At 37.8% G+C, this 15713-nt stretch overlaps 1 protein-coding gene across 4 annotated transcripts in view; it reads left to right on the forward strand.

The window, feature by feature from the left end:
* The window catches only part of nexmifb (neurite extension and migration factor b), a 145528-nt gene extending 130132 nt beyond the window's left edge, over positions 1-15396 (forward strand). For 2 of the 4 annotated variants that reach the window (XM_073922551.1, XM_073922552.1), the window contains exons 3-5: positions 7641-11377; positions 11489-11630; positions 13945-15396. In XM_073922551.1, the coding sequence (XP_073778652.1) occupies positions 7948-11377; positions 11489-11630; positions 13945-14059 (3687 nt within the window). In that variant the 5' untranslated portion in view covers positions 7641-7947 and the 3' untranslated portion in view covers positions 14060-15396. Of the gene's footprint in view, positions 1-7640; positions 11631-13944 lie in introns of all 4 variants that reach the window. The other 2 variants (XM_073922549.1, XM_073922550.1) reach the window with 1 other exon arrangement.
* Positions 15397-15713: the final 317 nt, after the last annotated feature.

The raw sequence follows: 15713 nt of genomic DNA on the forward strand, positions 1-15713 counted from the left end.
AAGATTGGCCAGCAGGCATGTCAAATTTACTACACTACTACTAATACTACACTAAATTGATCAGTTTTACAGTTTCACTGTCCAACCCCTCAATATTTATAAGCATGCACACAAAAACAGACACACACACAGTTGTATTGTTTTTTTTATATACACCCTGAGATTTAACCTTGCTGTATTAATCTGCAGTCTTGGATCAGTGGTTTTCTTATTCACTAGTTCTCAGAGCAGGTTTCTGGTGTATGATGTTGTGACTCAGGACCTGTCAGCAGCAGGGTAAGTTTGAGTTTATCATAACCTCACTCCTCTCAGTTCCAGCTCAGGGAGCTGTGGCCCAGAGCTAAACCGGCCACGCTGTCACAATCACAGAGATAAGTACAGAAAGAAGACCCACTCGCATGGACTGAAAAAAAACATCTTCACTGAGCTTTGATTTGCACAGAGAACTAATAAATCATCCAGCGTTTCTTTTACTCTCATTACCAACATCCGGCGGAGATAAATTGATCCTTCGCCTCTATTCACAAATGCCAGAGACCATTAAGGACTAGACACAAGTCTGTAAGCTGATGGATGTCCTATGATTATATTTTCCAGACTTCAGGTGTTTGAGTGCCCATAAGGTGATAAGAGCTGTTTTCAGGCAGCTGCACAATGAAATCTTAGGAACACAGCTTCATTTTGGCATTGACTGTGTGAAAGTAGCATATTGGGCTTTAGTTTGTTATTTACATAAAATAATATACAAACTTCTTGTATCTGTGGTTTAATGTGTCCAACATCATTCCTGTCCATATTTTTTTATGATTTTATTTATTTTTGGAGACTTTGATTTTTGTTTGAAGAACTTTAATTTGCATCATATACAAACAAAAATATACATGTATAAATTTTTTTTCAGAATACAAATTTTATATATTTTTTAAACCAAACAACACTAACAAAACTATATTTTATACATTATAACTTTAAACAAATGAAGAACCTAAAGGTCTAAAACCATCAGACCTTGTAAATGAGCATTTTCTACCATCATGCTGCTTACTTTTTAGTCACTCGGCAGAACTACAGTTCAAGCCACTGTGGTTAAAACCCATTCTTATAATGGTGAGGATGAATGAATGACAACTTTTAAAAGTGTCTGAAAGACATCCCCTTTTTGCCTAGTAGGCCTATCTTGTGTTTTATTTGCAGATGTAAGCTATTTTTTTGAAAGATAAATATAATGTATAAAACTATACGTTATTTATATGAATTTATATTACCTATATGGCTGATAAGCTTTTTAAATTCATGGACAATGCACAGATATTGATGTTTCAAAATGTTTTTACATTACATTAACTGAATCTAACAAACTTAGTTTAGAATGTTTGCAATTTTTGTTTACATTGTTCTACCAACATTAAATTTAAATCCCAAATGTCAGAAATGACAACAGACTGTTAAGTTTTAATTAATGTCAATGTTAATGTTATTGTTTAATGCACTTACTTGACAGATTTCATTCATTTTCCTCCTGCTTAGTTCCTAGTTTATCAGGGTTTACCACAGTGAAATGAACCGCCACTTACTTGACAGATTTATGTATTGTTAATTTTACAGTAGGTGGTTTGTTTAATGTGTTTTATGCTTGGTAAATAATTGCTAATTGCATCTTTAGTGATTTTCAACTAATTACAATGTTTTGTCCCAATAGGTGGATTTAGCTGATTTTGACGCAAAAGAAAATCTACCTTGTTAAAAACCAAAGAATTGTCTAAAGTGACATTTTTACCAGCTTATAACCTTTTCATAATCTATAAAATGAAACTTCTGAACCTAATTATTGGAGCCTGATAGAAAACTGTACATTTCTAGTCAAACCATTCTTCTGCAGTCTTATACCAAAAACGGAAATAAGGGCAAGATTAATAGCTAAAAATGTGAGAGAGTTTTGATATTAAGTGTTTGTATTATATTGCAATATGGAGCAATTAAGTGTTGATGTTAAATCAAAAATAATTCACTAATACTTGATAATGAAATGATTTAATGATAATAATTCTCCATGGTTACAACTGAATTGATTACTAATAATAACTGTCTAAAATGCTAAAATATGAAATGATAAAAACGTATGATAATACCCAGCTTAAATGTAAAAATAAAGTTACCAGAAAGAGAGAGACAAAGAGCAAGCTTGGGAGCAGTAGAGTTAGAGAAGATAACCTCCAGAGAAGGAGAGGAGCAGAGCTCAGGAAAGCACAGAGAAGGAAAAGAGACAAAGTTTAACAGCTGTTTTGTATCTTTCTTGACGATGTGACCAAAGCCCAAATACTGAGACATTCAAACTGACCAATCAACATGTGACCACACCGTAAAACCCCCAAAGTCCACACACCAGGCCCTGATCTTATCATTATCTGTCTTTGGGGTCAGTATGGATCTTCTTTGGTGAAAAAGACATGTTTTGCCATATAAACAAATGCATATGAAAATGTATACGTTTACACCATATTCAAGGTCTAGGTCTTTTTTTCATCTCTTGTTTATCCTCAAAGCATCGATGTAGGATAAAAGAACAGTATATTAGTCTTTCGTGAAACGGAATTGCCGTTTTATGTATTAATTTGACTTATTCAAAGTAGCGTCACTGCGCAAAAAAAAAAAAAAAAGTTATGAATGCATGTTACACTTTCGACTGTACAGTGTGTTTTCTTTTACTTATAATGCACAGTTTTGAGCTAAGGGATGTTTCCATTTGCCATTCACTGACAGTTGGACAGGCTCATCCAGTTCATCAAACTCTGTCTTTTAAAATCTTAATCGGAAGCGGAATAAAAATCTCCTAAAAAAAGCCAGTGTATCAGCGTGCTGCTACATTGAAAACATATTAATCTATTCGCGCCTTCTGATTGGTTCCCAGGATATAGCAGCTTTTGCTGACAAAGGCATGTGTCGTTTCTCTCAGGGCGTACTCACACTGTGTACAGTTGCTTCGAACCGGGCCAAAGCACGCTTGTCCATCCTCCCATCTCCCCCGACAGCCCCAATTCACATTACAATCGGGCCTGGGCACGCTTATGTCATTGATGCGCTGTTCAGTAAGAAGCGCTATCACTCAGCACAGTTGAGATTTCTCTAGTTAGCGCTTTAGTCCTTTGGGATGCTGTGACACGCAGTCAGATATTTCCCAGAACTGATCCGCCACTTTTGACACCCATAAACAACCATAAAGTCCTCGTGCTGCAGGAATTACCAAAAATGATTGTTGCTTGGGCCAAATAAAAGATGTTGTGTATAATAATAACAATAATAATAATAATATAATAATAACATTATAATAAGCAAACTCTCTGCATTCGCAAGGGTTTCCTCCGGGTGCTCTGGTTTCCCTCACAGTCCAAAGACATGCGGTACAGGTGAATTGAGTAGGCTAAATTGTCCGTACCAAAAGAGCTACTCGGCGACGCACCGCATCGTGCCATGCATTTCAGAATTCTAAATATAGGTTTCTATCAGAGGTCACACACCGGCACCGCAAGTCGGCGGCTGTCTGCGGCGCCCAGCCACAACTCAGGACACTGTTCATATTTCTGCAGCACCACAGGGCGCCATCTGAATAGTTTTATTTTAAATAACATGCGAATGTGTACGTCTGGTGTGTGATTTTTTCAACTGTCATGTGCACGGCATGTCGCGGCGCTGAGTGGTGCATCTAGTTTGCGACGCACTTTAGAATGTCACTTACCTGTTTAATAATGATTTGATCAGCAGTAGTATTATGTGTATTATGCAGTCTCTGTCGCCATCTTGTGGATGGACAATGTCAACTGTCTTTACTCTGCTCAGTATGACAGACTGATGATGCCGATTCGCTGTATCTCCGAAATTATAAATATTTAAAATAGGCACTGTCCTCATAAATAACAAAACAATCTAAACAATTACATTCTCGCTTGAAAAAGCCTCAAAATACATTATGTGGTCCAACAGCTGCAACAGTTGTAAAACTGTAGTGAATTTATTCATCTAGTGTCACTCTATGTGGGCGGAGTAATACACAAGGGTAAGGAGGCTGTACGAGTGCTGTTTTTTACAGGAATAGTGTAGACAGACAGAAAGAACTATTGTACTGTATGTATATTACAGTTTTTTTCAATTGTTTTGCCACACATTTCAGAACCCCGATGTCAATTTTCAAAACTCTAGAAGCAAAACTCCAAACACTCACTACTTTTAACGCAGGCTCTCCAGTGTTCAAAACTCTGCATGCTGCGTTCATTTCCTTAAAGATGTCTTGCATTTGCAGGATCATTGGTTCACATAATCCTTTTATCATACAAATACTACAGGAACATTACTTAAGATCACTAGCACACTAGATGCACATCGTTTCAATAAACAACAATCATTAAATATTGTTGTTTAAAATATACGATAAAGGTTTCATTATGCTCTATACATAAGTGTAGAGGGAACGGTACAGACAATTCTGGTATTCATTCCATCATAATGTCAGTTTACTGTATTTTTTCCTATAATGTCCCCGTATAGAAAGCTGATATATGGCATGATATATGAAAACATATGCAAATTAGAATTGGATTCCACGTACTATATATAAAATGTCATAATAGTCAATAATTTGTCAAAAAAGTGCAAAAATCACTGTTTACATTTTTTCAACCTTATGTGTGTGTTCATATACAGCCAAATGGACACCTATACAAATTATAGGTGATATATTTGTAGAGGTAAAATCTATAACATTCTCTTAGGGATGCAACAATACAGTTAGCCCAAGGTTCAATACATACCTCGGTTTTTTAACACAGTTTTCGGTTCGGTTCGGTTCGGTTCAGTTCGCTTCTCATGGCTTGACACGCGTTTTTTATTTTTTATTTTATAGGCAATAGGAACAGTAATTAGTCAGGGAGAAAACAACAAAAAATATTTATTGCAATGCTCATTTTGTTTTACTTAAATGGCAAGAAATGTACAGTAGTTCCTAGTGTATTGTATAAAAAAAAATAACACTGAAATCTCACAGCTGCTGGTAGCCCTTGTACAAACTGGGTAACACTTAAAATACTACACTTTGAAAATAAACATACATGTGAAGTTAATAAATATAAATTGTCCGTTTCAAATAAACATATTTGTACTTCAGTAAGCATAAATAAACCATCTTAATTATCTTTGTGCTGAAGAAATGCGAGACTATAGTCTGTAACGCGGATTATTGATTATTGATTAGTTTGCAATCATAGCCGTTAAAACAAAGCAATACACTGTCCTTCAATACATCTTGCTTACTTGCACACAAAACACTCAAATATCTTCATTAAAGTGTTGGAATAGCTTATTGTAGCATATAGTATGATTTTTGTCCCAGTGGACTGATGAAACCTGTGCACTCTAACTGCTGAATATTCTGTAAAGCAGAGAATAAAATAAGAGCAAACATGACATTCTACCAGATCAAATCAGATGTTAAAAATAGTTGTTAACCCCAAAATTAAAATTTTGTCAATATTAAATGTTATGGTGGATCTTCTTAGTATAGAAAAATGACATTTTCACTAGAAATTACCTGTTTTGTTTTTCAAAAAAAAGGTCCAAGATCTGTGGTTTTCATATTTGAAAAGCAAATCTGGCGTATAATTATATTCATGATTCAATTTCACCATCTGTGCTTCTCTTACAGTAATGTAGTTATTGAGAGTTGTGTGTAGCTCAAGGCCACATGTGCAGATAATAAATCACCTAAGAGCTGAACCTTTGGAAAACAGGAATCCCATTTGGGCACATTCCCCCTCTTCTCCTTTGCAAGTTCACCCCAGTTCTGTTGCTTCAACAAGGCAGTTGATGTCTTCCAAGCCTGGCAGAGGTTAAGTGCATAAGAACATTGACACCTGCCAAAACACTGGTAAAACCCATATACTCTCATGTACTTTCTCATGGATTTATGTGATCCAGTCAATTGTCAACTGATTGAACATCCTAGAAGATACATTTCACAAATCTGATTAACAGCAGTTCCAGATTTCAGATGTTTGTTTTGTAGGGTGGCTGATTTACAAAAAAAATGTACATTAACATTTACCCATTTAGCAGATGCTTAGGCGAGAATAAATTTGTTTGCCCCCTATACAAATGTAAGAGAAAACTATTTGCTGCTGTCAGAAGCAACAGATCAAATGAAATACACCCCCATAATGCTCCAGGCCACTTGGAAACAGCTTGGAAATGAGAAATAACTCATTCACTAGAGTCACGAGTTCATTCATTCATTTATTCATTCCTTTTTCCTTCAGCTTAGTCCCTTTTTTTATCAAGGGTCGCCACAGTGGAATGAACTGCCAACTTTTTCAGCATATGCTTTACGCAGCGAATGCCCATCCAGCCACAATCCATTACTGAGAAACACCCATACACTCGCACACACACACTACAGCCAATTTAGCTTATTTAATTCACCTGTATAACTGTTTGGACTGTGGGAGAAACCGAAACACCAGGAGGAAACACAGGGAGAACTTGCAAACTCCACACAAATGTGCCAACTAACCCAGCTGGGGCTCAAACCAGTGACCTTCTTGCTGTAAGACGACAGTGCTAACCACTGAGCCACTGTACCACCCAATTCACTAGAGTTAGAACTAGTAAATGTGGTTTACAGGCATCATAGAAAGTAGATGCTGTCAAACAAATCATCTGTTGAAATGTTTTTGGTTGCAGTACAAAACCCTTAGTGGAGTGGTGCATAAAAAAATGCAAAAACAACAGTGAATTGGAGTGGGTCTCCCTATCGGAATCCCTTTAAATCACACAGTGATCATACGAAAGACAGTGCAGGTCTACTGCTGTAAATAGTGCTGTAAATGCACTAACAAAGCCAAATAACCACATCAACTAGTATACTTGTTAATTTCTGTGATGGGCTCAGTTTAATGATGTTTAAGTTGAGATGACAGAATGAGCATCTTCGATATCTCCATGTAAGCAAATAAAAGTCAATTCTTAACTGTTTCGAATAATGGCTTAAGGCTGGGACACACCATGCTGACAGTCTGTGATGGTCCATTGGAGCTTGTTGGCCTGATTCAGCTTGCAGAATCACATTCAGGTGTTCACTAAAGAGCCCAAGAACAAAAACTGTAAAAAAAAAATAATAATAATAATAATAATAAATAAAAAAAGTGACGTATAAGGTAAATAATTCAAGTCAAGAAGGAGGAAGCCGGCTGTAATTATATATATATATAAACCTGACTTCTGATCATCTGTTATTATATATATATATATATATATATATATATATATATATATATATATATATATATATATATATATATATATATATATATTTATATATATATATATATAAACCTGACTTTGAATGTTTGGTATAAACCTTATAAAATTCCATAATATTTCAGAATTTCCATGACCCATGGGAACCCCTGTTGATATTATTTTATGTACAATTCATCAAATAAACAATTAAACTTTAATCTCAAACGCGTTTTTCTACTAATATAACATCCCAATTTTGTAATAACTATTGTTTTCACATTATAGAAGTTCAAATTGTTCAGTTGTCTTTCAAATATTCTCGCATTAATCCTATACTTTCTTTTTTCTTTACCTAGGTTCACGTGATCTGAAGAGTTGTCTACAGTGGTATGTGCCCACAGAGCTTTATGATGTTGCAGATGCTGCCTTACACACATCCTCCACAGCTGCTGCAGTGAGCACAAAGAGAGGCAATTTGTACTGCCACAGCGTTAAATTCGCCTTAAAGCACCACTTACCTTGGCCACTGTCAACACAGTTTCTTTTGGAGGACCGCCCAACTGATGTGTCCCCAAACCACAAAATATCCCTCACTCCCTGTACTGTCAAGGGCTTGAGCCCCGGGGCCTTTCCAAGGAAAACCACATTCAGATTTATTTCACCATGATAGAACCTGCAAACATAACTGGACTCACACAGGACTGTTTAATTCAACAGAGTCGCACCTGTCCAGGCTGCTACGTTGAAACTAAAGACATGTCTAATGTAGAGGCCAGTATCAACCTCAAAATGACTGACATGAACCGAGACTACAGCACCTGCCCTATCTCTGATATTAACATGCAATGCATGAGCACAAGTGAGACAGGAAGTTATGGAGACCAGCTCCTCTCTGATCAGCTTTTGAGCTTTCCTGTCACTAAAACCCAGTTGCTGGAAAAGAAGGACACAGAGAAAATAGACTTAGATGATCCAGCCTCTAAAAACCTGTATGAGAGCCTGTTATTAGACAAGTGCACTGGTGAAGATGGCTTGCTTACTAATCCAAATCAGGACTGGGGCTACTTTGAGTCATTCATTAGCGAGAGTAAAATGGAATTGCTGGATCTTTGCTCCAAGAATGAGCTATCTGTAAATCTCTTCTCCGAGGAGGATGTGGACAATTACATGTTTGATGATGATGATGATTCCACTCTGAGCAGTGATGTGTGCTCGTTAAAAATCCGCTACGAGTCCTTCCAGGACAACATTAGGGAGAAAACCAATGTTCTGCAAGAAGAAACCCAGTTTAACTTTTTCCCAAGTGTCTTGGTAAACTGCACAAAGAAAGAGAGCGGTGTAGTGAAACGAGTTGTGGATGAGGCACCACCTAAATCAGAGGAGCTTGGATTTCAGAATGACAACAAAGGGGATGTAAACGAATGCTCCGCAGAGCAGATGCCTAGTTACAGCCCTAAAATGAACTACTTCATCGATTCAAGCAACTCGGCTGATGATTCAGGCGAGTATAGTGATGAAAGCTCCTCCACCATTTGCTCTTTTGACACCTTCCAAGACAACAGACCTAAAAACTTGTTCACTCGAAAGAACGCAAGCTGCTCTAACCATCTGAACTACGGATTGCGGGCCAAAAGAAAATTTAGGTTTAGTGACGACTACTTGTATTATGTTGAGTCCACTGATGGAGAAAGAAACGTTGAAAAGCGAGAGAAACCACCGATTGGTCCAAAGCAAGAAGAGGATCTTGACTGGTGCCCTAAAAAGAGACGCAAATATTCTCGCAAGGATCCACCTGTAATAATCAAATACATTATCGTTAATAGGTTCAAAGGAGATAAATGCATGGCTGTAAAGCTTGGCAGAATTGATTCATCCGACACGACGGTGAGCTTAAATGAGGATACAATCAACAAATATGAGAAGCTTTCACCTCTGAAAGATTTCTGGCAGGAGAAGCAGAGAGAAAGAGAGGAACAGCTTAAGCTGGCAGCAGGAGATAAACACAATTCTCACCATCATGCCTTTAGATCCAGTCCCCCCAAAAGGAAATATAAGCTAGCAAACAGGCTCAGAATTCAGAGAATTCAAACTGTGGAGCAATCACCCAACATGCAGGGCCCCTTTGCCTCTGATCCCAGGCAGGAGGTTTCTTCTACAGATGAAACTGCCTCCATGGGAATGCCATTAACAATAGCCACCAGCTGTGCAAGCACATTAGACTCAAATGACATCATACACACTGCCGCCCGGAAGAGCAGATCACAAGAGAGGGAGGAAAGGAGAATAGGGAATAAAATATTCAGAATACATAAATTCAGAAGTGAAGCCAGACTTAGAAGCAAGAAAATAAGAGACCTTGTGGAGAATAACGAAAGCATGACAGACCTGACAGAAGTTTGCTCGCTGCAGAAAAATATGGACACAGTAGGAGGTGCAGAAGATAAAAATGTCAGCCCAGCTGCACACATTTCCCATTTGTGTGAAAGTCAAACAGCTAATGCCACTGAAAAATTTGCTTTTGTGTCTAACACCTGCTCCTGTAACAAAGAGTCATCATCGGAGAATGTGGCTGCAAGTGTTTCGGTTATTCCTGGAGGCTACCTTCAAACACTGCTGGATGCCTCTGATTCTTCAGGTAGCACCGGTATCCCGTTTTTCCCCCAGCAGACCCAGCACTCATTGGAACTCTCTTTGGAAAAGCAGCAATTCACCTCAATTCAGCTAGCACAAAGCTGTGTTCTTTCACCACCGTCAGAATCAGAGCTCCAGCAGTCTCCTCAGAATTGCCCGACTCTTACCCAGATGTGGCAAGCCCAGCTTCATTCCAACCAGAAGTTTACCACTGCAGATGTTGCTGAATCTGCGATTCAACCTAACAGCTTCAATGGAGAGATGGCTTTGCCTATGTCTGAGAGTCTGACTGTGTCAGGATTCAGCCAGCTGAGTCTAGAGAGCAACAGAATGCTTTATGAAAAGAATTACATGCCTGAGCAGCCACTGCCTCCTGATGCTGAGTTTCAGGCATGTCAGGGGCAGCCACAGTTTCAAAGAGCCACACTCCACACCGACAATGGCCGACTCATCAGTTTCGACTCAGTTGGTTCGCTGTCAGCTGCTTCCAGCAATTACAGCTCTCTGAGTCTTAAGTCTTGTGAAAAAGATGGTGAGGATGATGTGAATGAGGACTTTCTGGCCCACTACAGTCCCAAACTTGTAATTCAACAGAGTATTGATGCAATCACACCCCTGAGAGAGTCTACAGACTTGCTAGATATCTCCAACTTCACACCAGATAAATTCAGACACGCATCATTGTCAGAACTTTCTCCTCCGGAGACACCTAATTTATCCCCTCAAGTTATGGGCCGTGAGATTAAGATAGTCGGGAAGGCCACTGACCTCCAAGATGGAGTTAAGATGTCATGCACTGAAAACATGGACTGGAAATGCAAGATGATAAAGCAGCAAGATCTAGCTAGATATTCAGTTGAAGGTCACACGTATCAATTGAACGTGTTTAATGGTGAAAACAACTTGGGGACAAAGCAGGAAAATCTATCTAGCATTGATGGCGATATGGTAAATGCAATTAAGGGGACTAAGGCAAAGAGGAGAAATAGCAACAAGCCACCTGCAGGGCAGGGCACCAAAAAAACCAAAGCCCCCAAAGCTCCCAAGACAGACAAGGGAAAAATTCCACGTCAGAATTCACGAACGTCTAAAAAGCTAAAGACTTTATTGGACGAGAAAGGCAGTAACAGCCAGACCGAAGGCATTGCATATCTGCTTAAGGACAGTAGCTCTGAGGACTGGACAGGAATAGGTTGTTCAGAGAGCACAAGTCAAGTCCACGATGACCAGAGAGAGTTTGAAGAGCCATCCAACATCTTGTCAAATATCGTCTCAGGGATGGCCGAAGTACAGAGATTCATGATGGCCTCTGTTGAGCCAATTTGGGGCCCTGCAGCAAACGTAAGCCTGCCCTCAGAAGCTAACAGTCTCAAGTTAAAGACTCTGAAAATCCTTGCAGGAACTTCATCTGACCCGAAGAAGAAAGGCACTTTGAGTACAGGGGGCACAAAAGGCAGAAAAGGTGGGACGAAAAGTGTCAAAAATCAGGCAAAGTTCAATGCCTCCTTACCTTTTTTCCCTCAGCTGGCTTTGGGCTGTAACATGTTTGACAAGCCTAACCTTGGCGTTCCAGGTATAAATGGGCCTGCACATAAAAAGATGTACCGTCACAAAACCAGTGCGAAATTCCCTCGGATTGAAAATCTAAAGGGCACGCGACCTGAGCGAGAGCCAAACAAGGACATATCGTTAATGGCTTCTTTTGAGAAACTGAGGTAATATTTTATATCTAGCTGCTGATGCACGTTCCTCACTTTCCCCGATTCCTCTTCATTTCGTACCATACCTACACTGACTCAAGACCAGAGATGCATGGAATTATGTTATGCTTTAGAATCCCCACCTTCTTTTTTGCCCCCCGAAGAGGATATTGATATCTTGCATGAGAAACTTATTGTACTCGCAAACTACCTATTGATTGATTGTGCAAGGCTTGATTGAGATTTGAAATTACCATGGCTGCATTTTTATTCTGCGTTTCTGTTTTGCTGTTTTCTTTTTCCCTCACAGTTGCTAATTAGTTTTTGTCTGAAGAAGAAAAGAAACTTTGATAAGTGCAAATTCTTTTTGGTCTTTTTTTTTTCAGTTTTCAGTGGATCTTTCTGCCCTTATGTAATTATATTTCTCTCTTCAAACATGTAGCTATTAAAAAATGTCTTTGTGTGAAACAAGCTCCCCCTTTTGATTATGTATGCTGAAACAGATGCCCTCTCCTTTCTTTTTACCCCTTCACTGCCTGACTTTTGTTTTTAAGTGTGAAATGCTCAAGATGACCTTGTCTAGGATGCCTGGTACATTCTTAAATATCGACAGCACACAGTGGGACCATTTTGTAATGAAGACATATCAGATTAACGTTGTTCCAGTTACTTTCTTACTGTTGGAATGTACTTATGATTTCCCCTTAACTACTGCTTTTTACAGGATTTGTACTCTAGATTGTCTTAAAAAGAGACTGTGCCATGGAAATCGCAAAATGCTTCTGTTTTATTTTAATTTATATATTAATAATGATTAATAGTGGTTGTCTGAAACAATACTCAAGGGGCCCGTTTCAGAAAGGAGGTTAAGTGAAAACTCAGAGTATGTTAACCCTGAAATGAGAGAAACTCTGGGATTTCCGTTTCAAAAAGGCAGGTTTGTCAAACTCGAGAAAGCAGGGTAATTCAAGCCAGTTTCAGAAAGAGAGGTAACTTTTACTCAAAGTCAGTTACGGTGGTAACTTACTCCGTTTACCTAACCTGATCAGGAGCAGGGTTTATTCTGTAAACTCTGAGTTTCTGATGGTCTCCTCCCCTTTTTTAAAGACGAAGCATGTTTTTCGCCTTAGCCTTAGTCATTCATTGCCTATATTTCAGTCACACAAAGAACAAAGTTACGAGAATGGCTTGTCCTTTTTTGGGAAAATTAAAATTAGATTCAATACTCTAGTTTCAAGTTTCATCTTTGGTATTACTTCAAAAATTAAATAATTAGCTAAAATTCACTGTCCTTCGACAGGGACATGTACTAGATTAATGGGATTATTACACATTCTAAAAACTATATTTTTAGTACTGCTTACATTCTAAATGTCATATCAACCTCTACCACTTGATCAATAAAAATCTGACACACAAGTGCACTTTTAAAACTTTTAAAAACTAAGTTTCAGAAGATTTATCTTAAACTGATCAACTTGTGTGAAAATTGGATCCTTAAACATTTCAACAAAACATTAAGCTAAGGTTTTATGCATTCTTGATTGGTCAAATTTGTTTTAGAAACTAGAACAAACGGGGACACTTCAGATCATTTTGGAAGAGCATTTTCTATCCAAGACTAAAAAGGGCATGTGCACTGCTCAGGTTGAGTCCTATGTGTGCACGTGCATGCAGTAGCCTAGTTATTGAAATTAATGCAATTACATCTGAAACAACTTCTAAATTTCGGCCAATTTCCCACTTTTCAGGTGAAAAGTCTATAAACGTCTATTTAATTACTTATTTTTTATTATACTTCAATATTTATGTACTTTAAATACTTAAAACTCTCTGTTTTGTTGATGCAGTGGTGTTGCTTTTTTAAATATATGCTATAAATTAAATTTGCTATAACTTTGCATGAGCACATCAAGTTCAGCTGGAGAAAAAATGCTATTTTTTTTTTAGATGGTAATATGGTAGCTTGATAATGCCTATGAATAACTCAGACTTGATTGATCTAACTTAGATAAACTGTTCTGAAACCGAAAACTCTTTTTAATCTCTCCTGAAGTCAACTCAGAGTTCAAGTTTAAACTCTGAGTTGGTTGAACCTCCTTACTGAAACAGGCCCCTGCTAACAGATTTATTATTATTCAGTATCATTGTACAAAAATGCACTGTTTGAAGGAAAACATGAATTCTACCTGTGTGCCAAATGTAAAACCTGTGCACATTTATAATCTCTATGACTATCCTGATAAATGCTGGCTGTTCTCTTTTTTAAGATCTGACCTTTCTTTTTGGTTTGTTGTTTTGCTTTCTTTGGGGACCCTATCGCTTGAAGAGCACCTGCAGCTGACAGTGGTACAACCACTCGACCAAAACAACTAAACTCTGACCAATTTTTACTTTTCATATCACATTCAATGTACCTCAGCATTACATGGGCTTTGAATTGAAAAGAGAAATGAAGATGAAGAAAAATGGACACGAATAATAGAGGATGGCATCTGTCAGGGTCACACAATACTGTAACAGACACTGAGAACGTAATATTTTTTTTCTGAATGGGGTGCTTTTGATGTTTCAGCATCTATAAATGATGACCTTTTTATTATTTACCTATTTGCCATAAACAATCGTTTACCAATAGGTTATGTTTTATTTAATTAAATAAATTGGTGTCGCATCATTACTATAGTAGTAATAGGTCATCTTTACAAAACGTCATCTTAATTATAGCATGGAGGTCAAGCGCATTCTGATTAATTTAGCGCACGTAGATTATTAGAAGACACCAAGAGTTGCTCTAGGAGGACATCTCAGGTAAAGTAATGCCTTACAGATAGCTTTTACCTTAGGAAGAGTTCATTCCGTCCCCTTCTGCCTATAACCGGCCATAATTAGCACCGAGATGATGCTGATGAGGAAACTGCACACGGGCCATCTCGCCTGCCTTTTCTTATTTCTGCCTGTTTTCGACTGAATGTACTTCAAGTTTTTTACAGCGTGCCACTGTTAAGCTGCCTCCTCCTACTGGTGCTAAGAGGGTAATTGTATTCTCCCAGAATTGAAGAATCAGTGAATATTAGAATTGAAAACCCTTCTCTTCTCTTTATGAATGTACAATATATGGTTCTGTTTGATGTGTTCACAACACGATTCGTTGTCATTAATTGGAATTGCTTTTGCCTTTTCGTTGGAGAAATTACTGAGCTTTATAAATATCGTCTAGAGTTGATAACCAGAGGGATTCTTAGCTCTCGACGTCACAAAAATATTGTATATTTTTCTCTGTGCCAATTTGTAAGATATTTTGTATGTGTATATTTTTCTTAGAAAGTGCTGTGAAGTATTAGTGTGTGCGTGTATGTGTGTGTGGAAGAGAGAGAGAAACCTTTTTTGTGCCTCTGCAGGCAGTGAAAAGGATGTATAATGACAAGCTTTTGGTTTTAAAAACCTAAAAAATTACGAAAACAAAAAATTAATAAAAGAAAGAAACTACATTTTGTTGCAAGTTTTGTAAGAGGAAAATGATCTTGTTGTGAGAGTGTTGTGTTACTGTGAAAAACATATAGGCAAAAAAAAACAGTACAGACAAAATTGTGAACTGTTTGCTGTTTTATAGATTTTCATGTAAATTTTTCTTGTATTATTTTATGTTGTATCTGTTGCAAAGGTTTTAAATATTTGTGATCAAGCCTGTATGGTGAAATGTAATATTGGTAACTTGCTGAGTTTTGTAATAATGTTTATGGAGTACATATACGAATTAAAAAGGAGATTTTGAATGCTGCCTTTTGAATGTTGTCACGTTTCTTTCATCACTGTGCACATTCTTAATTCCATTGATAATGATTTATTATAAAGTCTTGCTTTAGGGTTGTGTTGAAGTTTAACCCATTTAAGTCCACCGGCAACTACAGGGTGGGCCATTTACATGGATACACCTTAATGAAATGGGAATGGTTGGTGATATTAACGTCTTGTTTGTGGTACATTGCTATATGTGAGGGGGCAAACTTTTCAAAATGGTGGTGACCATAGATACATACACTAGATGCCGCATAGGGACCCTGAGCATGTGTCAATAGCGCCGCCATATTTGTACAG

The sequence above is a fragment of the Danio rerio genome, chromosome 14 (assembly GCF_049306965.1).
Source record: "Danio rerio strain Tuebingen ecotype United States chromosome 14, GRCz12tu, whole genome shotgun sequence".
Lineage (NCBI taxonomy): Eukaryota > Metazoa > Chordata > Actinopteri > Cypriniformes > Danionidae > Danio > Danio rerio.